This window comes from Haliotis rubra, unplaced genomic scaffold (genome assembly GCF_003918875.1).
Source record: "Haliotis rubra isolate DU_JTF1 unplaced genomic scaffold, ASM391887v1 Scf1383, whole genome shotgun sequence".
Lineage (NCBI taxonomy): Eukaryota > Metazoa > Mollusca > Gastropoda > Lepetellida > Haliotidae > Haliotis > Haliotis rubra.
In genome coordinates this window covers 55,803-83,060 of record NW_025765318.1, presented here as the reverse complement: position 1 = coordinate 83,060, position 27,258 = coordinate 55,803, and the positions used below count along the sequence as shown (strand labels likewise).

The 27,258-nt window shown below is 40.4% G+C and overlaps 1 protein-coding gene across 1 annotated transcript in view; it reads left to right on the top strand.

Annotated features, from left to right (window-relative positions):
• The window catches only part of LOC124268478, a 79,701-nt gene that overhangs the window by 23,447 nt on the left and 28,996 nt on the right, over nucleotides 1–27,258 (top strand). The window contains exon 2 of the mRNA XM_046703458.1: nucleotides 26,066–26,308. Within this exon, the coding sequence (XP_046559414.1) occupies nucleotides 26,066–26,308 (243 nt within the window). The remainder of the gene's footprint in view (nucleotides 1–26,065; nucleotides 26,309–27,258) is intronic.

The following is a 27,258-nucleotide window of genomic DNA, read 5'->3' as shown; positions in this document are numbered from 1 at the left end:
TTACACCGTCCCAGCCAGACACGGTCTGCTAAAGTTATTGCCGGTACCAAATTGGCTTGACATTTCCACGATATATTGATGTGATACCTAATGATCTGTAAGGCGTAAGAGGAAGTGAAATGAGTTCTTCATGTCTCCAGTCAAAGACCAAATGGTATATGAAGTAATAAACATATATCGCTTCATCTTCAGTTTCGAACATAGGAAACCGGAGTCTTGTCCGACAAGTGATATTAGTAATCAGACCTCTATACTTCAACATGATAATTGTATTCAGAGCAGCTCAGTGGTTCCCTGAGGTTTAGCTCACAAAACGTGTCTATGATAACTGTAGTGCAAGCTTCACATTGTGAGCTGGTCCCACTCTTGTAATTATATGTTTCAGCACGGGTCTGTGATAAATGTTGTGCAAGGTTCATACTGTGTGTGGAATCCTCACGTCTATGTTTCAAAACGGGTTATGATAAATGTTGGTAAACTTCACATTAGTGGGCGTTTTACTCACTTGTATACACAAGCATAAAACGTCAGTGTAATAGATACCCAATCTTTTCTATCCCCAAAAAGAGATTAGATTTTGCGTAAACGGTTAAATTGTTGTGAAAATCATATCAATGGACTACTGAAACACAATGATGATACCAGGTGTGCGCAAAAAGGTAAACGCCGGCCTGCCGTAAACGCCCGACTTGTGTTAGCCTTTGTGAAAGCTTCATATACTACCCATCAAAAGTTTAGACTCACTTAAAGCACTCACGATATGTTAGGGGCGGTGGGGTAGCCTAGTGCTTAAAGCGTTGGCTCGTCACGCCGAAGACCCGGGTTCAATTCCCCACATGGGCACAATGTGTGAAGCCCATTTCTGGTGTCCCCCGCCGTGATATTGTTGGAATATTGCTAAAAGCGACGTAAAACTAAACTCACTCACTCACTCACTCACAGACCCGTGCTGAAACATATAATTACAAGAGTGGGACCAGCTCACAATGTGAAGCTTACACTGCAGTTATCATAGACACGTGTCAGTCACTATATGTTATGTATATATATGTGGTTACATCGAAGATGAATTTCTCCTGTAATTTGGGGGAAATAACTGCAAACCTTATGCAGACGAATTGCACGAGGATCATGCATCAAATTGCTGAAAAGCATGTGCAAATATCGTGCATGAGAACAGCTGCGTTGTGGTGCAAAGTTTTCGCCAACTTGGGCTGAGTTTCATCACTTATTGAACTCAGGACAATAATCTTTTCAAAGTTACACTACATCACTTCATGTGTAAACAGTAGTAGTGTTCCGATTAATTGAAATAATCGAAGATTGGTCGCAGTGACCAAACGACCAAGCAATCGATCACCTTTTCTTATAATCGAACATAAACGATTTTGGAACTACTGTTTTAGTCTTTGAAATACTTGACAATGGAACATATCTTAGAAGTTGTCAGGGCCTGAAAACATGTTTATTTCTTAGAAAACACTGAATATTTCTCTAAGACTCCAGGAAGTTTATGTTCATGATGAATTAGTCATCACTTTAAAGTAGCAAGTTGCAACATGTTATACTTTTCTGCAGTAACAACCTGGACAGGAAAATCTGAAAAATGACGCTAACCAATTGTTTTCGATGATTGCTCGTTGGTAATGAAGCAATCATCAATTATGAGATTTCAACCAATTCCCAACACTAGTAAACAGTGCCTTTAAACAGTATGGAATATTTTTGCAATATCTAATTTAGAACAGTTGACTGAAGTAAGTGGCTACATTTACACCTGTGAGGGTAAACTTTTGATTGGTAGTATTCTTCTAGAATTTCAAGATCTAAATACATGAATTGTATATATTTATTCACAAATGAGAGTGAATGACTTTCTCCTCCTCAAAAATAATCCTCACATAATCGGCTCTGGGTCAGTCAAACCTGTGGTTAATAGGGCGAGCAACGGTGGATCAAAGCCACAGGGTCATAGTGACACACACTCGGCCAGGGCACATCACGGCCAGGGCACACGGTGCAGCCATCACGACACTCAGCTCGTACGACAACCACCGTGACCTGGGTTACAGAGACAGGCATTGCTATGGAGACAGTAACAGTTTTGAACTGCAGTGAACTAAACTACACATACATTAAACATACTTAACATTAATCTCCCTCGTAAAGGTCTATGTGTGCCTTTGTTCCTCACCTTTCTGTCTACGAAACATAAACATTATAATAATCTTTTTAATCATTTCTTGTACAGAGTTCCGTTCAGGTGAGTGAGAAACTGGGCTGGTTCGTCCTGATTATATATCCAGCTTTGTCAGCATTTTATCCCTCGTCAATTTCACCAAAGTGACATGACAACGTATGGTGCGGATTTACAACTTCTTTAATATTTACAACACGACGTTTCTGGGCTACTTCTTGCCCCTTCATCAGGTGAAATGGCCAAAGTGGTGAACGTCTAAACCCCATTACTTCGGGCTTTCTCCCCACCTGAAACAGACACGTTGTGATGTAACTGAAACACTGTAGCGTCAGACCAATCTCACTCAGTGACGATCAGCACCTACACCTAAAGCTGAAAAGAAGTGAATACATATGTAGATGATTTCGTTTGAACCAGGCGACCCGGAACTGATTTGGGATTAAGATGCCAGTTCACTAAGGAAGCACTATACCGTTCATTCCTAACGGTACCATCTCAATCAACAGAACTATTTCAGCGGTTAGCTCACCGTTGAAATCATTACCCTGAAAGCAACGTAAGTACGTCAAGAATGAAATTAGCTTACTAACAAGCTCCCACAGGCCATTGATGCACTTCTTTAAAGGTTGAGTATTTCCTGTATGGAGTAATATAACTCCATTTTGCCTCGCTCAATGCCTGATCGCCCGTCTACCCTTACATTAAACGAAATATAAAACTGGAGTTTATCTGTCGAAAAGACATTACCAGAAAGAGAGTTGCCGTTTATATCCGAACACTTCGAAGTTTCTTCGATTCTTTTACAATAGGTACTAGCAAATCAGACAGAGCACTCACGACGGTCTGGTCCAGGAGACAAGTACATCTCAAGAGAAATCAGGCCTGAGGAGAGGACCTTAACTGTGTCTCTGAACTGTTCCTCCATATAGCTTGCAGTGGAAATATCAATCTATTGATTTGAGATCAAGAAATCGGATTCACTTCGCCCCTAAAAAATCATTGACGCTTGAATGTCTGGTCTCTGCTCGTTATTTCCCCAGCTGAAGAGATTAGTCTTGCCCAATTGTCCGTAATGCTTTTTGTAGTGATGGAAATGTGGACTTGATAAACGGATGTCTATTCGTCACCAGGTTTGTGTGACTCTGTCCGTCTTGGAAGAACCTATACAGTGTTATGAATATATATCTTGAGGGAAACTGACACAGAGCTAGTTCTAGTCATACGTTATTATACAGATGTGTGGACTCAATGAACATGCAGATCTCACACCCATATGTTCCAGATAATATATTGAGGCAACATTTCTGGAAAACATATTAGTATCTTTGTCACAGATACAAATATACAGCTTGGCAATAGTTCTTTATTATGTATTTGAAGGTTGTATTTTTCTCAATAAATAACAAACTTTATCATAGAGAGTGAGTGAGTTTAGTTTTACGCTGTACTCAGCAATATTCCAACTATATGGCGGCGGTCTGTAAATAATTCAGTCTGGGCCAGACAATCCAGTGATCAACAGTATGGGCGTCGATTCACGCAACTGGGAACAGATGACATGTGTCAACCAAGTCAGCGAGCCTGACCACCCGATCCCGTTAGTTGCCTCTTAAGACAAGCATCGGTTACTGAAGATCAATATTCTAACCCGGATATTCACGGGTTCGTTGATATGATACATGATGTAAAATACCCTGTTAAATACATCACGTTGGAACAAATATTTCTTGTTTGTTTCATTTTAAGCCACCATCAAACATCCTATTTATCTCCAAGGAATATCCGAACAAAACACATCTCCATCAATACTACAGCATTCACAGGGAGAACAGGGAACAACATGACTTTTATGTACATCGCCCGTCAATACCATGTTAACTGGAAACTACATGAGATGAAATTGGGTTTAATGTCGTACTTGAGAATATTTCGCTCATATGACGACGTGCATGCGTGTGTATGTGTATGTGCGGCTGCTTGTACTAGCCCAGACTGAAGCTGGTTTTATAGCGCTAGCCCATTGAAATACCATGCCGCAGTGAAGCATGAATACCCCACTCAGACACATTATACTGACTCCGAGCCGACCAGTCCTTGTTGTACCCATTAATGCCGAGCGTCAGGCAGGGACCAACAAGTACCACATTTTAACGTCTTTTGGTATGACGCGGTCGGGGATCGAACCCGCGACCTTCCGCTCTCCTGGAAACTAGAAACAACTGAATGGACAATAATAAACAAAAACTGTTTCGCTCGCGAATCGTTAATATTAACTTGTCATAATGATATCCAGTGCTTGTAAAATACATGTATATCTGTGATATTCTAGTTGTTTTACTGCCCTTCGTCGGCAGATTTTTATAATTGCCATATATTTCATTCCAATATCAAATGTTCTCGTCACGATATGGCTGAAATATTGCCGATGTGACGTTAAATATTAACTCACTCACTCACTCACTTGTAAAATAAGTATAGCATATGAAGTCCCTACTTTAGTTTCTCTCATTACGTTTCGTCTTTGAATGAAATAAACATAAAATAAACTTCCTGTCAGAATAACCAACACCAGAATATTTGATAGTGGCTAAAACAAAACATACATTAAATGGTTATATGATGGTGATGTGTCTGGTCTTTGAATCGCATTTAGAAATGATGCACGCAAGGAAGAGAGCGTTATAGATGTCAATTTCTTTATTTTGAGGAACACAACGTTTGGAGCATATGCTTCCTTCATCAGGTGAATTAATAAAACTCTCGTCCTGATGGTGATGTATTTCGAAACGAGTATCACAGGTCTATTTTGGACTAAATGTTAGCGGTGTTTTGGCACTGTTTTCAGCCTAGTAGCGTCTTTCAGTCGAGACCACTTTTCAGCGTATGCTTTCTTTTGCTGGGTTGTCAATTAAAATTCGTGAGAACAATCCTGACGTTTAGAGCCAAGTAAAATTAGAGAGAAGAAGTCAAAGTTGTATCGGTACTGATCCGATGGGTCTCTAGCCATAAAAACCCACGTAGCTTGTGACAGGCAATCTTGTGAGTCCCCAGGGAATGCCTCCACACCCCAGAGATCATCATTTGACAGGAGAGGTTGCAATCAATGCCAACGGGTCGCCACTGCATATTTCATGCCACTGATTCCCTCAACTGAAATATTTTCTCGACCGTAATTGGTTTAATGTCGATCTTCTTTAAGACGAATGGATCTAGCGCTTCTCTGCGAGGGATATGTACAGTTGGAGTTGTCCGGAGGGGATGTGTATGGTGAGACGGTTGAACTGTAATTTACACCAAATAATGATCGATTTGGCATGTCTGGTAAATATATGTGTGATTTTTTACTCGTCAGTTTAAACACGTAATAATACGGTACAGGGATGTACCTGTCATTGATGGGGGCAGTAGCCAAGTGGTTAAAGCGTCCGCTCGTCACGCCGAAGACCCGGGTTCGATTCCTTACATGGAAACAATGTGAAGCCCATTTCTGGTGTCCCCGCCGTGATATTGCTGTAATATTGCTAAAAGGGGCGTAAAGCCATACTCACTTTGTCTTCTGATGGATATCTAAATGGTGGTCTTGATTGAGGGCCATCTTTTTATATCATGATATATTGCAACTAAGATTTAGAGTAGTACACAATATTACTTCGTGTTGTTTTGGATTCCTCCGTGCTGGGTGTGTGTCTTCTATGCGCCGCATCTATTTACTCTGGAGAATGATTAAGTCGTAACGACACGTTTTAATGCATACCACAACGGAGCGGTCGTCACTTTACATTTCACTGTCCGATGAAAGCCCTTACCCATATACCTGTTTCATAGGAGTAAGGACATTAGACGTACATACACACGGACATTAACATACAGACACACATGGATGTAGTTACACATATGGATGTACGTACACACTCAAGGCCTTTCATACACACACGTGAACGTGCACACACATACGTGGTCGTGCATGCACACACATGAACATACTAACACAGAAACACACACACATGTGGACACCCACCCACGTGGACATACACACAGGCACACATGGACATACATACACATTGACATACACTGACGTTCATGGACTTACGAACCCATCTATGGACATGCAAACCTATACATCCACTCACTAAGAGGATTGCAGTGTTCAACAGGCCCCAACTTTACTCATTTGCCTTTTTCTTTATCCGCAAACATGGACACACGCGCACACAGGTGAGGTGAGGAGAAATTGGGTTTTACGTCGTGCTTGAGAATATTTCGCTCATATGACGACGTGCATGCGTGTGTATGTGTATGTGCGGCTGCTTGTACTAGCCCAGACTGAAGCTGGTTTTATAGTACTAGCCCACTGAGATACCATGCCGCAGTGAAGCATGAATACCCCACTCAGACACATTATACTGACTCCGAGCCGACCAGTCCTTGTTGTACCCATTAATGCCGAGCGCCAGACAGGGACCAACAAGTACCATATTTTAACGTCTTTTGGTATGACGCGGTCGGGGATCGAACCCGCGACCTTCCGCTCTCCGGGCGGAGCGCACACAGAGATACACATGGACGTTCATGTTCACACACTCATGGACAGACATACACATGTGGACTTACACACACTAAATAGGACTGAACATGCCTCTATGTATGTATAGGTTGGATAGACAAAGGTTGAGTTCAAAATACAGAACATGGAAACAAGTTATTGCACATAATTATGCTTTTGCTCGAGATAATGAACTCCAGAAAATGCTTTGTTTCACAAGGTCGCTTACACAATTCAAGTGCAGACATAACATATGCCCCGTTTCATAATAGATACGAAATTCCAACACTGGTCTTCAAGACCTCCATAACCTACATTTGATCCGGGTTAAAATTGGTTTTCAGAGGCGACTAACGGGATCGGGTGGTCAGGCGCGCTAAATTGTTTGACACATGTCATCGTATCCCAATTGCGTAGATTGATGCTCATGCTGTTGATCACTGGAATGTCTGGTCCAGACTCGGTTATTTACAGACCGCCGTCATACAGCTGGAATATTGCTGAGTGCGGCGTAAAACTACAAACAACCACACATTTTAAGAATACACTCAGTGTATACGAACACATATGCAGAATATGATACACCGACAAATCTAAAGCACATGTCTTTCCAAACCTCTCACCAAAAACCCTAACGGTCTCTGTTAAAGGAAATACAGTGTCGTACGTGTACGTAAAGTTTACGATCGTCTTAGTGCAAAGATAGCCTTTTTTGAACGGACCCCTGGCTGATCGCTAGTTAATCTACTTACAATCTCCCACTGGAACGTAACACTAACCGCTGAAAGAAGTTGTTTACCGGAGCCAGGCGCACTGACGTAGCTGTCTGCCAAAGCGTCAGTCTTAAGGGTACTGGTTCTTTATTTCGTTCTTACTCCGTACAAAGAGTTTAAACACAATAGAAGCAGTAATGCTGCTCACTTGCAATGACAAGTAATCCAATACAACATCAGCTGTGACTGCAGCTGATGTCAATATACTGTTCCCCTAGTGACATTCTACGCTAGTATTTTCGCATCAAGATACTGTTTGTGTGGCAGGTGTAATGTTAAATTCAACGGTAGAAAATAATCTGTCTCGATTACCCGCGGAAATCCAATGAGGTAAAAGGCAAAACAGTGGTTTGAAATATACGAGTGGATCACTGAAAATCTGTGATGACGCAAGTGTTCGTGAAAAGTCGGCATGACCTGGTCCACCAATAATCACCCTACTCAATTGGCACGAACAATTCCCACCCCGCCAAAAAATATAAATAAATAAATAAATAAATCAATAAATAAATAAATATAAATAAATATAAATAAATAAATAAATAAATAAATAAATAAATAAATAAATAAATAAATAAATAAATAAATAAATAAATAAAAATAAATAAATAAATAAATAAATAAATAATGAATGATGAATGAATGAATGAATGAATGAATGAAATACTTATATTTACAAAATATCCTAAACTTTACTCTGAGCTACGTCACAATATATATATATATACAGAAACAACGTATTCACATTTACATGTCCATAAAAGCTGGCAGTAATCCAATAATGATTGTAGGCAAGTCCCACGTGATGCAATTACTGTCTGAGGTCGGTGCCTGTGTGTTACGATCAGAGTGTAAGTCAGAAACAGTGTAATTACATCACTGACAGATTCTAGGTAACAGAAGTCCTTAACAGGTACAATCGCCTGTCAATTAACCGCATCTCTGTACATGATGAAGCTACAGGCCTTGTCATTTTCGCATCACACATTGAAGGAGTGTTCTGTACAAGCTGTCTGTTGTCACGGTAATGGGTATCTCGTCCTGATATTATTCATATGCCTTTTTGTGACAAGCAGATATGGACACAAATTCAGTTTAAAACATCATTTCAGTGATATGTGTACAAGCTGATGTTGCCGTTTTGCATTTATGTAAGCAGAACATATATGAATATATATGTCATCATCCAATTGAATATAGGTTGCACAAGTCTCTAATTAAATTTGGTTTGAGTGTATTAGGGTATATGGATATTGAGGAAAGGTTTTTCTAAATTGTCTGTTATGGGGATACAGTTCCTAATAGTATACATCCATTTACGTGTCATTCAGTACAGAATCGGAGCTAGGCTACCTTGTATCGTTCTGAGTGGTCTCTGATTTAACTACACTTGCAATTAGACAATGTAATGGAGGACATGACAGTTGTAAAACTGGATGTTCTTACCAAATGTACAGGTAAGCTTCATGGAGTAGATTATATTTACACATTAATAGACACTAGTCATAAATGATGCCATGAAGTTTTCTTGGTGTGTTTTAAATCAGTATCGCTATCGAATCAGAATACAGATATCAGCTAGGACAATGAATTAGCCTGGTGACCATATCAAATATTAATATAACGACATTAAACGTACCAGCTCCAACGATTCATCCGAGTTGGACTAAACAGGAATATAATGATAGCTTATTAATTGTTTAAACTGACTGACTGAGTTTGGTTTTACGCCGCTTTTTAGCAATATTCCAGCAATATCACGGCGGGGGACACCAGAAATGGGCTTAACACATTGTGCCCAAATTGTTTAAAAATGACAAAAGGCGACGGTCGCTGTGCCTCTAACGTTTATGAGAAAGCCTGCACTAATTTCATTATTGGTACAATACCGCCTTTATAAGGTCACTCACTGTGTTCACCTTTTAGAAAAGGTATTAAGGTAAAGTACAAATTGTGATATTTTAGCTGATTTTAAGTATGTTTAGTTCTTGGAAAACTGTTATCTGTAAACTTTATTATAATTGCATCTGTTAGTGTGCTAGGATTGCAGGAAAGTGGATGAAAGCTCAAATATTTTCCAATGTTTGTAACTCGCATGTAACATACATGTTACAGAGCAGTGAAGGGATATAGTTTAATGAACACTAAAGTGGTAATCTGAGTCGGTACTGTTGGAACATGGGCAATTCAAAAATTTATTCACGTCTTGTTAATTACATACCGTGATGACGAGTTGACATTTCGTCTATGATTTGTAACTTTTGAGTGAGTGAGCGTGAAGCTTTAGCGTGGCATAGGCATTCTTTCAAGTATACGGCGACGGTGCAGGACGGCGAGGCGGTTCTAGTAACACAACAGTGCATGCTGGAAACGTGCATGCTGAGAATATCAGCTACACCCATAGTTTCGTGGTGCTCCAGTGGGGATGACGTCACCATCCTTGTTATTTTCAAAGCGTTAAAATTCCGGATGATATTTTCTTTGGCTCACTTGGCATTAAGACGGAAAAATGCATTATCTTTCAGAATATATCCCTCATGAAAGGGCCGGTGGGGTAGCCTAGTGGTTTGAGTGTTCGCTCGTCACGCCGACGAGCCTGGTTCGATTCCCTACATACAATGTGGGAAACCCATGTTTGGTGTCCATCGCCGTGATATTGCTGCAATATTGCGAAAAGCGGTGTAAAACTAAACTCACTTACTTTTTCCGCGAAGAACCTCTGAGTCACGACGGTTTGGATTGAGCATTAAACACGGAAACCTACAACAAAAATCTTCTTTATATGAACGTATAAGAATTAGTTCCAAATAGCGGGTCTTGAACGTGTTTTTATCTTCTTCACAAATCAACATTCATGCAACATTTGTCATCTGATGCTAGTTGATAATTAACATGTGACGGCTATCGAGTATGTGACAGAAACATTTTTTTAATGGCGTATGTTTATCTTTAATTTTGACAAATGGCGAAAACGTTTACAATAAACAGCACGTGTTTACTCAGCTCGGTATAGTGTTTAGTCTGGCTGCGCGTCTCTCACAACAGCCTGCCGTCCCTCAAGACGCAAACCATAAATCCCGCGATAATTTATTGCAACCGTTGCCAGCATAATTACATTTTTAGTGTCTTGTGACGTGCACAACTGCATTAATTTGAATGTGTTATGACTACATTGCGTTCCTTGCAGAAAGTCTTCTTGGAAGAGACGAAACATTCACATGTCAACTGCACATTACAAGACAAGAACCAAACTGATTATGTCAACGCTTGGCGTACACTTCCGTCGTTCGAAATGAAGATTTACAGTTTAAGGTTTCAAAATAAATGAGCTTAACGATTTATTTTGGTTTATGTGGTATGTTTAAAACCTAGGAATCAAGTACGATAGTGTGATAAGAATATGTTTAAACTTTGTAAAAGTGCTTTGTAAAGTACAGATAACTTTGGGGAGGCCTTGGGTTGGGAAATTTAAATGCGCTATTCAAAACCCGTTAAATGTCAGTGTGTGATTAGTTATTTGAAGGAGAACATAATTAATATCAACTTCATTGATTCTGTTCATATATATTTATATCTGTGTGTATGTGTGTCTGCATCTGTGCCTGTTTGTGTGTCTTTGTGCGTACGCGTGTCTACATTTGGGTCTGTATGTGCGCCCGACATTTGTGTGTATGTGTGTGACCATCCATGTGTCTATATGTAAATCTGTGTGCCTGCATGTGTGTCTGTGTATCTTCATGTGTGACGACCTGTGTAGCTACATGTGTGTCCACGTGCGTCTTCATCTGTGCGTGCCGATCTTTGTGTCTATATATGTGTGTGTATATGTATGTGTACATGTTTGTCTAAAATATGTGTGTATATATGCGTGCGCTATCTACTTCTCTACCTGTGCGTCGACGTGTGTCTGCATATGTGTTTATGACTGACTGACTGAGTTTGGTTTTACGTCGCTTTAGCAATATTCCAGCAAAACCACGGCGGGGGACACCAGAAATGGGTTTCACCCATTGTACCCATGTGGGGATTCGAACCCGGGTCTTCGGCGTGACGAGCCAACGCTTTAACCACTAGGCTACCCCACCGTCCCTATGTGTTTATGTGTGTGTTTCGCGTCCTCATGTGTGTCTATCTGTGTCTTCGTGTGTCTGTCTCTGTGTCTGGGGCGGTGGGGTAGCCTAGTGGTTAAAGCGTTGGCTCGTCACGCCGAAGACCCGGGTTCGATTCCCCACATGGGCACAATGTGTTAAGCCCATTTCTGGTGTCCCCGCCGTGATATTGCTGGAATATTGCTTTAAGGGCGTAAAACTAAACTCAGTCTCTGTGTCTATTTGTGTGATTGTATCAGTATCTGTACCTATCTGGGTGTCTCTGTATGGAACTTATCATTTCAGTCAGGCAGGACAGAGCGACCTAGTCCTGCTGAGTAAACGTGACTCACACAAAGCGCTTTGGTAGAAAATGTCTGGACCATGATGATTCAAAACGTCAGCTCTTTGTCTCACCAATTTCATTTTATTGGAACGTCAAAGAAACAAGAGAGAGGAAAAACTAATAAGGCTCCTGTCAGGTGAAACCCATCATTTCCTTGAAACCCAAAATAAGGAAGAAGGTTCCATTTTGCCACTGTCGTTTCCCTTGGAATAAATTATTATGATATATCTAGAAAGACGGGTTACTGTGTTTATCATTCATGTTATGGAATAGACGGTATCAACTTCAAAATAGCTGCTTAGGTATAACAGTCAGTGAGATGCAAGTGGACACGAGTGGAACGGTCGTGTTAGGGGCTGCAGTTTGCTTGCAGAGTTGGTCCCTTGGGCTCGCCACAGATCTATCTCTGTGAGTTCGAATCCCAGTTGGCACCGAATTTGTTTCTAGGTTTCTCACCGCTAGCGGTAGGACATCAAAAACCCTGCACCTCAAGGACTCCATTCCACATTAAACTGACACGGTGTGATGAAACTAGAATAATGTGAAATGGCGGCGTTGAAACCAACTCCAGTATATGGTCTCTGGTTACACATACAGACACGATATACGTTTTATGTGAAGGATCAAAGCCGACTCCGAGGTTTTGATCCAACTTATAAATCGACCGAAGATATACTTTAGACATAAGTTTAATATTTTGTATTTGCTGTTGAAATCGACAGGGATGCGATTGGAAGCCGATACCTTGCCTTGCACCCGCAATGCACGTGTTCTGACACCCGTGTCATGCACCTGCGCTGCATGCACTACCCGTCTTGTGAGGAACACATATGGTTCATACTGACAAACTATCTCATTCTTCCCAGCGATCCTTCGTAGACTAGTGGATAAAACCGCCGTGCTAGTTTGCCAACAGCTGCCGGTTCGAATTCAGGCATCGGCCAAATATATTGGAAGATTTCAATAATTCGATATTTTACGATCGTAATCAGTAATAGCAAGACAAAGTTATATCAATCTTCAAAACTTGTACAAGTGAAATAATTCAAATCAAGGGCTATTCCTCAGAAAATCCCTGGCATTTCTTGGAGAATGCCGGCGAAACTGCTGTTGAGGTTTACTTGGTAAAAGAAGAAGCTGGTGAGACAATACAGTGACGTCACTGGAGGTTTATAAGATCAGATTTTACTTCCCGACACGGTTGATTATATAAAATGTTCATAAAAAGGGTTAGTATACATATTTGTTCAAGTAAACCATTATCAGTACCGGTACTAATATAGAATACACTAATAAAGTGTGTTTCAAATATGATATAATCTTAAACAAATTCGGAACACTTTTCGCTGATTAATGTCATAGTTCATCATTTAGAAAGTTGCTGTTTTAGCTGAACATTGTTCGAAGATTAAATTGTGGTGATAGCCTATCGTTCTTAATGTGTTTGCTAATTATTTTGGATTTAGTGCAATTTGTACGTTATTATAAACGTCGCAAAATTTGCTGACATGGTCCAATGGTCACAACGTTGTACTACGTGTGACAAAATTGCAACGCCAGCAACTGAACTTCCGGACAAACAAGGGTGTTGACAATTGTTGTAATGAAACACAATGAATTGTTGTTCGGTGATGATGTAAGTGGGTGAGTTTAGTTTTACGCCGCTTTTAGCAATATTCCAGCAATATCACGGTGTGGAACACCAGAAATGGGCTTCACACATTGTGCCCATGTGGGGATTCGAACCCGGGTCTTCGGCGTAACGATCGAACGCTTTAACCACTAGGCTACCCCACCGTCCCCGGTAATCATGTATTTAATATAGGTATTATCGGTGTGCTTTAGAGCTTCAGTGCAGTTTGTCTTTGATTATTTCCAGCCTAGCAACGTTTCTATAACATTTGTAATATTTTGGTCAAATCCTGTTACAAGTGCATGCTTCCATTTGCTCTGCAGTTGATGACGTGGGTAATGGGAAGCTTCTTTCGAGAAAGTCAGTGTGTTGCGATACAACACGACATTGCGATGTGGACAATTTGAATTAACATTCTTGTATTATTGATGAAAACACTGCAGAGGATCACCGCTTCAAGGGATGCACAGGCCAAATACTCATTGTGGGAGATTTGGTTAACTCATACGTTTTTAGATATTCTTCAGTATGTTCCCTATGGCACTCAGTATGGGATGTTTTCTTATCCGAGTTAGAATTGTTTTTGAGCAACCCATGCTTGTCGTAAGTGTCGACTAATGGGACCTGGCGGTCATACTCGCTGACTTGGTTGACACGTGTCATCGTATGCCAATATCTTAGATTGATGCTTATGCTGTTGACCACAGGGTTGTTTGATCCTGACTCGATTATTTACAGATCGCCGCCATATAGCTGGAATATTGCTGTGTGCGGCGTAAAACTTAACTCAATAACTCTTATATTACACATGTCATTCATGAACAAATGTCTTTGTTAAAACCTTTTTCCATCATTTTTGTGGGATAATTGAACAAAGGAACCCCACTTCACCCATAAATGCTAAGGTTCATTAAAGTGACTGTCTTGAATTCACTTTACCTACTACCGTATAAATCTGGATAAATATGACCCCGGTCTTGAATTCACTTTACCTACTACCGTATAAATGTGGATAAATATCACCCCGGTCTTGAATTCACTTTACCTACTACTGTATAAATCTGGATAAATATCACCCCGGTCTTGAATTCACTTTACCTACTACTGTATAAATCTGGCTAAATATCACCCCGGTCTTAAATTCACTTTACCTACTACCATATAAATCTGGATAAATATCAACCTGGTCTTGGATTCACTTTACCTACTACCTTATAAATCTGGATAAATATCACCCCGGTCTTGAATTCACTTTACCTACTACCGTATAAATGTGGATAAATATCACCCCGGTCTTGAATTCACTTTACCTACTACCGTATAAATCTGGATAAATATGACCCCGGTCTTGAATTTACTTTACGTACTACCGTATAAATGTGGATAAATATCACCCCGGTCTTGAATTCACTTTACCTACTATCGTATAAATCTGGCTAAATATCACCCCAGTCTTGAATTCACTTTACCTACTACCTTATAAATCTGGATAAATATCACCTCGGTCTTGAATTCACTTTACCTACTACTGTATAAATCTGGATAAATATCACCCCGGTCTTGAATTCACTTTACCTACTACCGTATAAATCTGGATAGATATCACCCCGGTCTTAAATTCACTTTACCTACTACCATATAAATCTGGATAAATATCAACCCGGTCTTGAATTCACTTTACCTACTACCGTATAAATCTGGATAAATATCACCCCGGTCTTGAATTCACTTTACCTACTACCGTATAAATGTGGATAAATATCACCCCGGTCTTGAATTCACTTTACCTACTACCGTATAAATCTGGATAAATATGACCCCGGTCTTGAATTCACTTTACGTACTACCGTATAAATCTGTATAAATATGACCCCAGTCTTGAATTCACTTTACCTACTATCGTATAAATCTGTATAAATATAACCCCGGTGGTATTAGCTTACTAGGTTATTGAAATCTGTGTTCATGAAAAAAACATGAATATTCTTTTATATCAGGACCCGACGTAAAATGTGCAAATTTGACAGCTAACTGATCCGTATGTTCCTCAATTTCGTCATATGGACCTCACAAAACACTGTCATTTCTTAGCATGAATAAATGTGGGAGATACTGTTCCTTCGTTCATTGGTATATGCGTGTCTCTACGTGTATGTGCGTATGTGTCAGTGGTTTGTGTAGCATATCTGGTTCTAAATTTATCTACATCTGTGACTATGTGTGAGTTCTTGTATGCGTCGACACTTATTCAAATCTGGGTATCTTCTTGACATGTGTGTTTGTATGCATCGTGATTTTGTCGGTGTGAATACAATAATCTATTGCTATATAATTTGGCTTTTGAGCAAGCGGATTGTTTGTGGCTTATATGTAGAAAACATACACTTTCTTACAACATTTGCTTGGTTGCCAGCATAACGAAGAACAAGAAAAAAATATTGTTAGATAAATACTAGGAGACATCGATGTCTTTTAAGGAACACATAATTTCAGCAGTCGTTTAATCTCCTCACCACAGATGGCAGAAAAAGCACCACATTTTACTACGTTTTTCATTTAGTTTATTTCATAACCACATGCAAAGTTTACTTAACACTCACATGCAAAAGGTTTATCATAGCAACACAAAATGCAGCTTACATGTCTTGCACACAAATCAAGCGAGTCTGAAGTGTGATAAGTATCCTTGGCAGTTCATCATGGCAAGATATCTAACCACCCTGTTACCGGGTCAGATGGGATCTCCCACTTACACCTGTGAGACGAGGATGGTGTCAGAGTTCAGGTCTGTGATGCCAGTGCTGGCAGATTGCGGCAGCAATTAGCTGTCAGTGTATCTTTGGTTTGGGTATCCGACACACATATCTCCAAAGTTGCTGATAGCCCCTTGCCTGTACCCACTATCTCGTCACGGAGGGATTAGTGCCGATTGCAGTCAGGACAAGGGTTCTGTCCGGGAACCTCCACGAGGGTTTGGATTCGAAATAGATCATAGTGCACAAAGCTTAATGTAAAAAAATATATATGGTTGAGTCGAATGTTGATAATGAGTGATTGCGATTGTGTGTCGCACCCTAAACGTATGACACGGATCCCGTTCCTCAAAGCGCCATTAGCGCTAGGACTACTGCAAGTCCATGTTAAAGTATGGGAGTTACGATCACCTTAGAGTGAGTGAGTTTAGTTTTACGACGCTTTTAGCAATATTCCAGCAATATCACGGCGAGGCACACCAGAAATGGGCCGATCACCTTAGAGGTAAGATAGCTTTGAGGAATGGGGCTCAGATAACTCTGTAGGAAATCCCCCAACATTTCTTACTTGTCATTAGATCCGACTAAACTGGGGATTGGGTGGTCAAGTCATATGATCTGGATGAGTATCAATTTAATCATGTCGCCACGTTGCTGCCGAAGTCAGACATTTACGTGCCTGGTCCAGATTCGCACGTAACATTTTCATTTCATCTACATCTCATATGATCAACGATATGATCAACGCTGGCTTGGTTGACACATGCCATCGTATAGATCGATGCTCATGCTGCTGATCACTGGATGTCATTGTTAACAATTTCTATGAAGAATTTATTTGGCTGTTCGGCTCTGTAAATATATGTCGACAGTAAGAATAACCAAGTAAAACGTAAGTCAAAGAGTGATTGTTTATCTTATTATCTCTTGCTTAACAACTAACAAGTCAGGTGAAGATGGAGTAGGTTTGTTGGAATTGTTAAGTGTTACAAAACAATATAATCAATGCAAATGCTGCATAAAAATGAAAGCATAAATGGGCAAAGAAAGAAGAAGCTGGCAAACAGACGAGAATATATCTGATATTTATAGTTAGCTCAGGGCTTACTTTAGGAAAGGAAAACCAAATATTGGAACTTCGTTACGATTATATAAGTATTTATACTTCTTATATCTTGGTTCACACGGTCTTCAGAAGCCAATGCTTGTCGTAAGAGGGGACTAACGGGATCGGGTTGTCAGGCTCACTGGCTTGGTTGTCATCGTATCCCAATTGTGTAGATAGATGCTCTTCCTGCCGATCACTGGATTGTCTGGTCCAGTCTAGAGTATTTACAGACAGCCACAATATAGCTGCGATATCGATGACTTCGGCGTTAAACTATGACCTGGTTAAAAATTGGTTCACAGTTGAGTGAGTGAGTGAGTGAGTTGGGCTTTACGCCGCTTTTAGCAATATTCCAGCAATATCACGGCGGGGACACCAGAAATGGGCTTCACACATTGTACCCATGTGGGGAATCGAACGCAGGTCTTCGGCGTGACGAGCGAACGCCTTAACCACTAGGCTACCCCACCGCCCCGGTTCACAGTTGTACACAATGATACATGCATAAAACAATATTAAAACAGTTACACATGCACATGAACACATGAGGAGGAGACATCAATACACTAGCGTGCGATAGATATTAATTTCGTATTTTGATTTAGGGTGATAAACACGAACAGGGCGGAATTATGTCTTCATGGCTAATGACATTAATTATGTTTTCTTTTGTATTTCCTTTTTATTGCAACTTGTAATGAATTTGCGATATTATTCTCACAATATTGATTGCATATTGATGGAACTATAATTTTACAAACCCATTTGTCATGTTATTTAACGAGTACGGGAACAATTGGAATTGTGCCACTGGTGTGTAACCCAATACTCGTGTGTGCATCAATAAGCCCCCAGTGTTTTGTGTCTGTTATTGCATCAGGGGAGGCGAAATACCAAATATTTACAGGAAACCTTGAAATAGCTTCGGTACTAGTACCGTTGACCGATACGAATCAACACCCGTATAGATCCGGGTTCGAATTTTCCTTCAGCAACCCATGCTTGTCGTAAGAGGCGACTAACGGGATCGGGCGGTCAGGCTTCCTGAGCTGGTTGACACATGTCATCGTAACCCAATTGCGTAGGTCGATGCTCACGCTGTTGATCAGTGGATTGTCTGGTCCAGGCTGGATTATTTACAGACCGCCGTCATATAGCTGGAATATTGCTGAGTGCGGCGTAAAACTAAACTCACTCACGCACTTCTTCCGTGTGTACCGATCTTTGTGTCTATATGTGTGTGTATATGTATGTGTACATGTTTGTCTATGTGTGTCTACATGTGCGCTATCTACGTGTCTACCTGTGCGTCGACGTGTGTCTGCATATGTGTTTATCCGTGTGTCTGCATGCGTATCTATCTGTGTCTACGTATGTCTTCGTGTGTCTGTGTGTCTAATTGTGTGTGTACTATTTGTGTGATTGTAAATCTTGTTCATGTATGTTTACAAGTTTGTCAGTACCTGTACCTATCTGCGTGTCTCTTTAGCTCGTCACGCCGATGGCGTTAAACAACAAACCAACCAACTCGAATCACTGCAAATCAGCAAGGACACAGGTGTTCGTAAAAAGCCTGACTGAGTTGGTTTTACGCCGCTTTTAGCAATATTCCAGCAACATCACGGCGGGGAACACCAGAAATGGGCTTCACACATTGTACCCATGTGGGGATTCGAACCCGGGTCTTCGGCGTGACGAGCCAACGCTTTAACCACCAGGCTACTTGTACCGTCGTAATGTTTAAACGTCGTCGTGAATATTTTGTCGGACGAGTGCGTGGGTGATAACATTTCATACCGCTTTTGTCAGTGATACATTTCACATCGAGCATAAGAAGACCGGACAGCATAATGACAACAGAACCTATGTGGTTTCAGATTTATTTTTCTGATGGTCAATACTGAATTTAAAAACTTTTTCCAGTTTTAGGGAATATGGGACAGGCATATGCACATATATTTTCCAGGTAATCATCGTCTTTCCATATTGTGGGTAGAAAGTAGATTATATTATCCATTCTTTAACGATGCCCATTAATACTCTCAGAACCTCAAGGAAGCATTAGACAGATACCAACCTGGTTGGAAGTTGGACTACTTCTTTCTGTACATGTACAATTATGTGGGAAAGGTGGCGCGGAGTTCCCACACCTTGAAACAAAGATGCAATACGTACTTTTACTGGCGACATTCTGACTGCAGGTCCGAGTTGAACACTTCACGAGTGATACGTTAAATGAGAAATGTCAGTATTTTTACAATTATTTTAACTTTTGTTTACGACATTAGCGCCAAGGTGAAGTGTAGGGTACCACGACTACCGGTAGTTGGAGAAGTAAACACGAAGTTGAAGGATGATCTCGTGGTCTGGAGACCTTAAGGCTCATTCCTCACTGCCTTTTTCTGACTTTTAACCTATAAAAGAAGCTTATAAATGACATACTATAAACATCAGTTTACAGTTTGCCTCAAATCGGAGCGTGTCGGGGTATTTTAATAGATCGATTTCGCGCAACTAGCTCGCAGCTACAATTACATTTCTTTCAAAAATTATATTTTCAGATATTCAGATGTGTTATTTTAGGTTCATTTAGCAAAAGGACAAAAACATATTTTAGGTCACAGCGCTTTGATATGTCTACCAAATGTACAATATTTGTCGAATAGATACATTCTACATGGTTGCGTGGTACGCAACATACTCGACATATACCACAGATACGGCTTTTTGGGATGAATAACAGACGTTAGGTGTACCGTTGGTTTTACACATTGTATGAGATGTGTGAATACGTGTTCTCCACAAAGGTACTTCTCTATTTTTCTACGTTTAAATATTACTTCAATCATTAATGGAAACATTATCGCATTCATTTTTGACATTTTGAATTAAATTTGTAATGACTGAAATTTGCATACATAAGAGGGTTAGAAACTTTTAACAAAAAGTATTAAAATGAGGTTGCGAATGTTTCAACTAGGATACAACGATGTTGATGCTATAACGGACGCGAACAGAGTAATATCGTTAACAAGAAATTCAGGTTTTCAATCAGAGAAGCCAAGAGATCTATACCATCGGATTTAAACTTGGAATTACGTCCTTTCCTTGAGGGTACATCCAGAGAGAAATAAGATTTCATTAGGTTGTCAGGTCGGACATTGATGCAGCAATCAGATGATTCCCCTCCCCCTATGCCTGTCCCCCGGGCTCTTGGCTGCAATCAGGGTCTATCGTATCAAGATCTCCGCTATCCCTGTTTCTTGGCTCAAATTAGGCGAGTTGGCTTGGGGCTGGGGCATTCCCATTTCGAGATGAACTAACGACATGAGGAAATTTGGTTTGTATTTCATTTTCCAGCACTAAATGTGATAAACTGTCTGAGCAGAGAGCCTATGGTTCACCATCATTCTTAGCCGAGGGGAAATTGGGCTTAGGCATGAAATGGCGTTCCCTTGCACGAACGCAGACAAATTATAGAATGAAAGAATAATTCTTGACTTCCCCTGTCTTCTTCGATCTCGCGGATTAAACGGAGCCGTTACTCTGGTGTAGTATCAAATTAAGGTAGGATTCACCCCATCTGATAAAGGTGCCAGTTTCTATACCTAAACCTTGTACTGAAACAGTGTGCGAAATAGTTTCCAAATTTTGCTAGCCAGTCGGGCTAGCTATGCCTGAAAGTTACTAGCCCACAAAATAATTCACTAGTCCGAAATTTGAATGTAGAGACGGGTTTCATCATTAAGCTGCTAATATGATGAACATTTTTATCAGGCCATAATCTTGCATGATTTAAAAGTGTGTTATAACTTAACAAGTCGGAGAGAGTGATATATTTACAAAATGACCCCATGAAATTCACCAGCCAGTCGGGCCAGTGACTGTGGAAATTTACTGGCCCCACTGGATTTTTACTAGCCACGGGCTAGCGGGCCAGTGGCTATTTCGCACACTGTACTGAAAGAATGACGAAGCTGAAATACATTTTAACCCAGTCTTCATATTCTATCCGTGTCATCAGTGTGATATTGCTGTGTATCAATAACGTTTACGTCAGCGACAGTGAACTGGCACTGAAATACCATTATTTCCGCTGGGACCGTATGGAACCATTACTCAGTTGGAAGTCATACGTATCCACTGTCCGGAACGTCTGTAGTCTAAATACGGTATAACTGACGCCAAGTCCCGTTGGTGAACAGACTGGAAACTCTAGAAAAAGGTCTCCCTGGTTCAACTATCGAAATAGAGTAGACGGGGGTGTATTGCTCTCTTAATTACACTTGCAACCTTGGGAATTATAACAGCATGTAAAATGACTTTCGGGCACTCTGTCCTCACTAGTCTTCTTGGCACTTTGTAATATATGTTCAATCCAAACATTTCTTTTCCTCCATTTAGTCATGAATTATTTTGTGTCGCTTGATTTTCGATTACCAGATTAGCGAGTGAGTGAGTGAGTTTATTTTTACGCCGCACTCAGCAATATTCCATCTATATGGCGGCGTGTAAATAATCGAGTCTGGACCAGACAATCCAGTTATCAACAGCGTGAGCATCGACCTGCGCAATTGGGAACCGATGACAACCAAGCCAGCGAATCTGACCACCCGATCCCGTTAGTCGCCTCTTACGACAAGCATGGGTTACTGAAGGTTCATTCTAACCCGGACCTTCAGACCTTAACAGATTAGCCTCGATAACGATAATGTTTAATAAGATATAACTACTCCCGTGTTAGTGAGTGAGTTTGGTTCAACGCTGACTTGAACAGATTTAATGTGGCAGGAAAAAGAGATGCAGTTTTAAGACATTCATCGCTTTGTTGAAATCCAGGGGAATGGTGTCTTGCTGACGAACTATGAAGGACGTACCTAGGATAACAACCCATGGTTATATGTTAGGGATTGTAGCTCAAAGAAGAAGCAAGAATAGGACCTATCTAACAGAAGCAGAACATTTGACAATATTCAGAACAATTGACGGTAAGCAGAACAATTGCCAGTATGCAGAACATTTGATAATATTCAGAACATTTGCAAGTATTCAGAACAATTGACGGGTAAGCAGAACAATTGCCAGTATGCAGAACATTTGAAAGTTAGCAGAACAAGACACAAGAAGAAATAAGAATAGGACCTATCTAACAGAAGCAGACCATTTGACAGTAAGCAGAACATTTGACAATGTACAGAACAACTGACAGTCAGCAGAACAATTGACAATGGAAGCAATTTGACAGTAACCAGAACAATTGACAGTATGCAGAATATTTGACAAAAGCAGAACATTTGTCAGTAAGCAGAACATTTGACAAGAACATGAACAGATGAAAGTTAGCAAAACATTTGACAGTAATTAGAGAAGAGGACAGTAAGGTAACACTTGACAGTAAACACACAAGATGACAATAAGCACAAAAACGACAGTGAACAAAACTGACTGGGTGCGGACATATGACCTGTTTACATGTTGTCCTGCGTTTTAGTATCTTACTCCCGATGATATTGCTGGAATATTGCTAAAAGCGGCGTAAAACCATACTCAGTCAGTCAGTAGTATCTTACTTTTTAGTATCGTATTATCCAACACATAACCTGTAACCAAATTTTGCTCGAATCAATATTTTGATAAACATAAAATGAAATGACATAAATGGACGGTGCCAGCGGTTTTATTGACTAATTTACATTTTATGAATAACCCATGGCATTCTTGTAGTATTCAAATAATACTTCAGTTATTTCTCGTTGTTTTCAATTCAGTTTGAACGCCGATTTCAAACTTGACGTAAACTTGCACCGAAATCGATTTTCTTCAACGAATCAATTATCAAGTTACAATGTATCAAACATTTCGCGATAATGTTCCCTTTAAGCGACACTTGTCATACATCTCGGCATCTCGGGACCCGTTTAGTTGACTTGTCTTGTGCGCAGACATTCCTTTCAACAAATGAACTGTCACCGAGTCCTGCTCCAACAGATACAAATCTTGATTGCTTTGACATAACCGTTGGCTTCAGGACACGGTATTCTTTGAAATCCACTGACGTCTCTTCCAGAACACACCAGCGCCACGGTCGTTCCATTATAAACGTCTTTATTCCAGCACACGTGATTTCAGTTTTGACAACCCGTTGTTTTTTAAGTTACTATTGATTTCGCTTGCTTTTCTTTGAAACTGACGTTAAGTCTTTGGATGAGTAGCTTGTCTTTGATTTGAATCCCCGGCGAGGATTGATTAGACAGCTCCTGCAGGTTTATCGTATGGTATATCTGCAGGATCACGGGACTAAGAATACAGTTTTTTGTCATTGAATTTTGTGTCATATTGGGTATGCATGTATATTATTGGATTAGGAATTTGAAATTGCATCCCTCGTCTGATAAAGCATTCCAGCGTGTGTCGGCCTTGAGTATGGTATTGCCTGATCTCTCAGGTGTTATTACTTGTGAAGATACACTGAAAATCATAACTAACGCTATTTGTAAGATTCGTCCTGGGAATGAACTAATAACGTAGGTGGCGTTTATAACCATGACAATCCTTTTAGTTTCGTTTGGTTTCGGAGACTTTCTCAGCGATAGAAGATGCAGTGCCAGAATGTAAGCTTTTGAATAACGCCTGGATTTTGCAGATTGATAAGTTGTGGGTGGCCATGCAGTTACACGCGTTCATACGACGTGGTTTGACTGTCTGCAGCTGTTAAAAGTCAAAGGTTTGACTGTCTGCAGCTGTTAAAAGTCAAAGGTTTGTCTGTCTGCAGCTGTTAAAAGTCAAAGGTTTGACTGTCTGCAGCTGTTAAAAGTCAAAGGTTTGACTGTCTGCAGCTGTTAAAAGTCAAAAAAGTCAAAGGTTTGACTGTCTGCAGCTGTTAAAAGTCAAAGGTTTGTCTGCAGCTGTTAAAAGTCAAAGGTTTGACTGTCTGCAGCTGTTAAAAGTCAAAGGTTTGACTGTCTGCATCTGTTAAAAGTCAAAGGTTTGACTGTCTGCAGCTGTTAAAAGTCAAAGGTTTGACTGTCTGCAGCTGTTAAAAGTCCGAGTGTTGACTGTTTACACCTGTTAATAATTCATGGTTTGGACGAGTGTTAATAGGATTATAAAAGGTTTGACTGTTAACACGTGTGGATGATACAACCTCCATTTTCAGGCAGCAGTGATATAGATTTTCTATTGCTGTCTACAGAAACAAAAATCAAACAAACAGAGCTTAGACTTTTTATACAGAGCTAGTATCTGATTGTTTCATCACCTGCTACCTTGCTCATTTACTTCTTAAAAACTACAAACGTTGCTATTTCACAGACGTTAAAACACAAAGTTCTTTTCATTCGACTACAAACTGCTTACAAAGTTTTTCAATTCCGACTTTTATAAGGTCATCACAAAAAATCCAAACATTTTTCTTTCCATACGAAATCAGAGATTGTGACTTTATACATTTGACTGAAAAAGGTTGTTGCGATGTGAGGTAAAAATAGTAACTATATTCAATAAATTAAATGTTTCCTGAATTTTGTTTTGTGTAATTCATCAACCGATGTGACTTCTTGAGGAACAATAAAGTAAGACGTACTGTTAACATCCTTGGCTGTATTAGATGTTATGTGCTTGGGAACACTAGACATACCTATCTTGAATATACCACAGTGTTGGTTCTTGTCATTGCAATAGTTGACAGGATTAACTGAATACGCAGTCGTCTTGTATAGGAATAGTGGATGGGTAGTGTGACACCTCTTGCGATAACGCTGAAGGCAAGGGATCGTCACGATACTGGTACAATGTTAGCTCTACTTTCTGTTGACCCATCACGCTACATTCTGTGTTGGCACGTTTATACGTGTACTGTTTAAACGTTACACGATATTTTGTTTCACGTTTCACTATGTTACATGTTACACGCTTGTCCCTTTACACGTTACAACGAATGCTCAGTTATACGTATAAACTACACTCTGCTACTTTCGTTACACGCTACTCTCTGTTTCACGGTACTCTTCCTTACCCGTTACACTCTAGTCGCCGTTACATGCTACTCGGTTACATGTTACAGTGTGGATGCAGACTTGATCTTTCGGTAGTATCATGCAAAGTATGTCGGTATGCCAATTTGAAACGTCCACTCCAGAGAATAATAAACATAGATAATTTTGCTCAGGACTAAATAGAGTGAGTGAGTTTGGTTTTACGCCGCTTTTAGCAATATTCCAGCAATATCACGGCGGGGGGACACCAGAAATGGGCTTAACACATTGTACCCATGTGGGGAATCGAACCCGGGTCTTCGGCGTGACGAGCGAACGCCTTAACCACTAGGCTACCCCACCGCGCCAGGACTAATAGCCCACCGCAAGAAATAGGAGTGTAAATTATACGACGGGATCTCTGAAAATCCGTGATGACTCCAAGTGTTCGCGAAATGGGCAAGCATGACTTGTTCTACCAGTAAAACCCCCATTCGTGGAGTGAATCTCTTCCTGACGTAATCACATTCTACATAGAATCATGTTAAACCAATAACGTGACACCGTAACATGGTAGATTGTTCAGACGGATTAACGTAAATGTTCTGTTTACTCGCTCTTTCACCATGTATTTTACTTTCCTTCCAGACACATACCACGAGGCCCTTCTGGAGTATTTTGAGGAGGCTGAACGCCTGGAACAGGGTTCAGGAGGGGGGCCAGGGTTTGAGGGGGACACAGAGGTGGACCTACCCCCAGGAAGGATTATTCGGTGCTTGAAGTGTGCTGTGCCTGAGGAGAGACCAGACGCCTGTACCCCCCAGGAGTTGAGCCAGAACCTCAATGTCTACACAGTGGATTGTAGAGGGCGCTGTTTGAACATCACGGCAGGTAGGTCCTTACACTGACCTTAGTCCCAGAAATAAAGTTATCCTATTTAAAAATATAAATAGGAAACAATAGATAAAGTCCAAAAGGATACCAAAATAAATCTTAATTCCTGGAGTTGAGGCAAATTAGACTTGATAAATCATTACTGACTTGAGTTGGACTTGTTTTAATTAAACTCTTGGGTCCGGGAGATCTCTAAACGGGACGGGGGCGGTGGGGTAGCCCAGTGGTTAAAGTGTTGGCTCGTCACGCCGAAGACCCGGGTTCGGATCCCCACATAAGTACAATGTGTGAAGCCCATTTCTGGTGTTCCCCGCGGTGATGTTGCTGGAATGTTGCTAAAAGCGGCGTAAAACCAAACTCAGTCAGTCAGTCAGTCAGTCAGTCTAAACGGGACGCTCTCTCGCTTGTAACACACACATCTAGGTGCAATATGAGACGCATTTTAGCTTATTATGTTTGAGGACATTATTTCCATTTTACAGTTGACATGTTTACAGGCCGAATCTTGAAACGGCTTGTAAAAAGATAACTGTTTTTGACGTAAGTTGCTAGTTATAACGGGTTGAGAAGATTTGGACTAAAACCATCAAACTATTTTTTTCAATCGCAAATTAAAAATGAATTTCCCCTACTTTTTTTGAAGAGTATACAACATTTGTGAATAACCACTTCATCTTTGTTTCATCTTTAGTCACCACCACGCATGTGCGTATACTTTCTTTTGCAGTTCAGTTTATATTGCACCATAGTCGTTGATGAGGCGATTTTCGATACACTTTGAAGTGCATTATTCGATATTTCGAAAGAGAGTTTAATATGGCAAGCCGTACAAAATCATCGATCGATAAATCATAAATTGCATTACTGCCCATTATCCTCGTGCCTCTCGCCATACTAAGCTGTGAACAAGAGCTAGTTTAACTGATGTCGTACCATCAGAGAGCAAG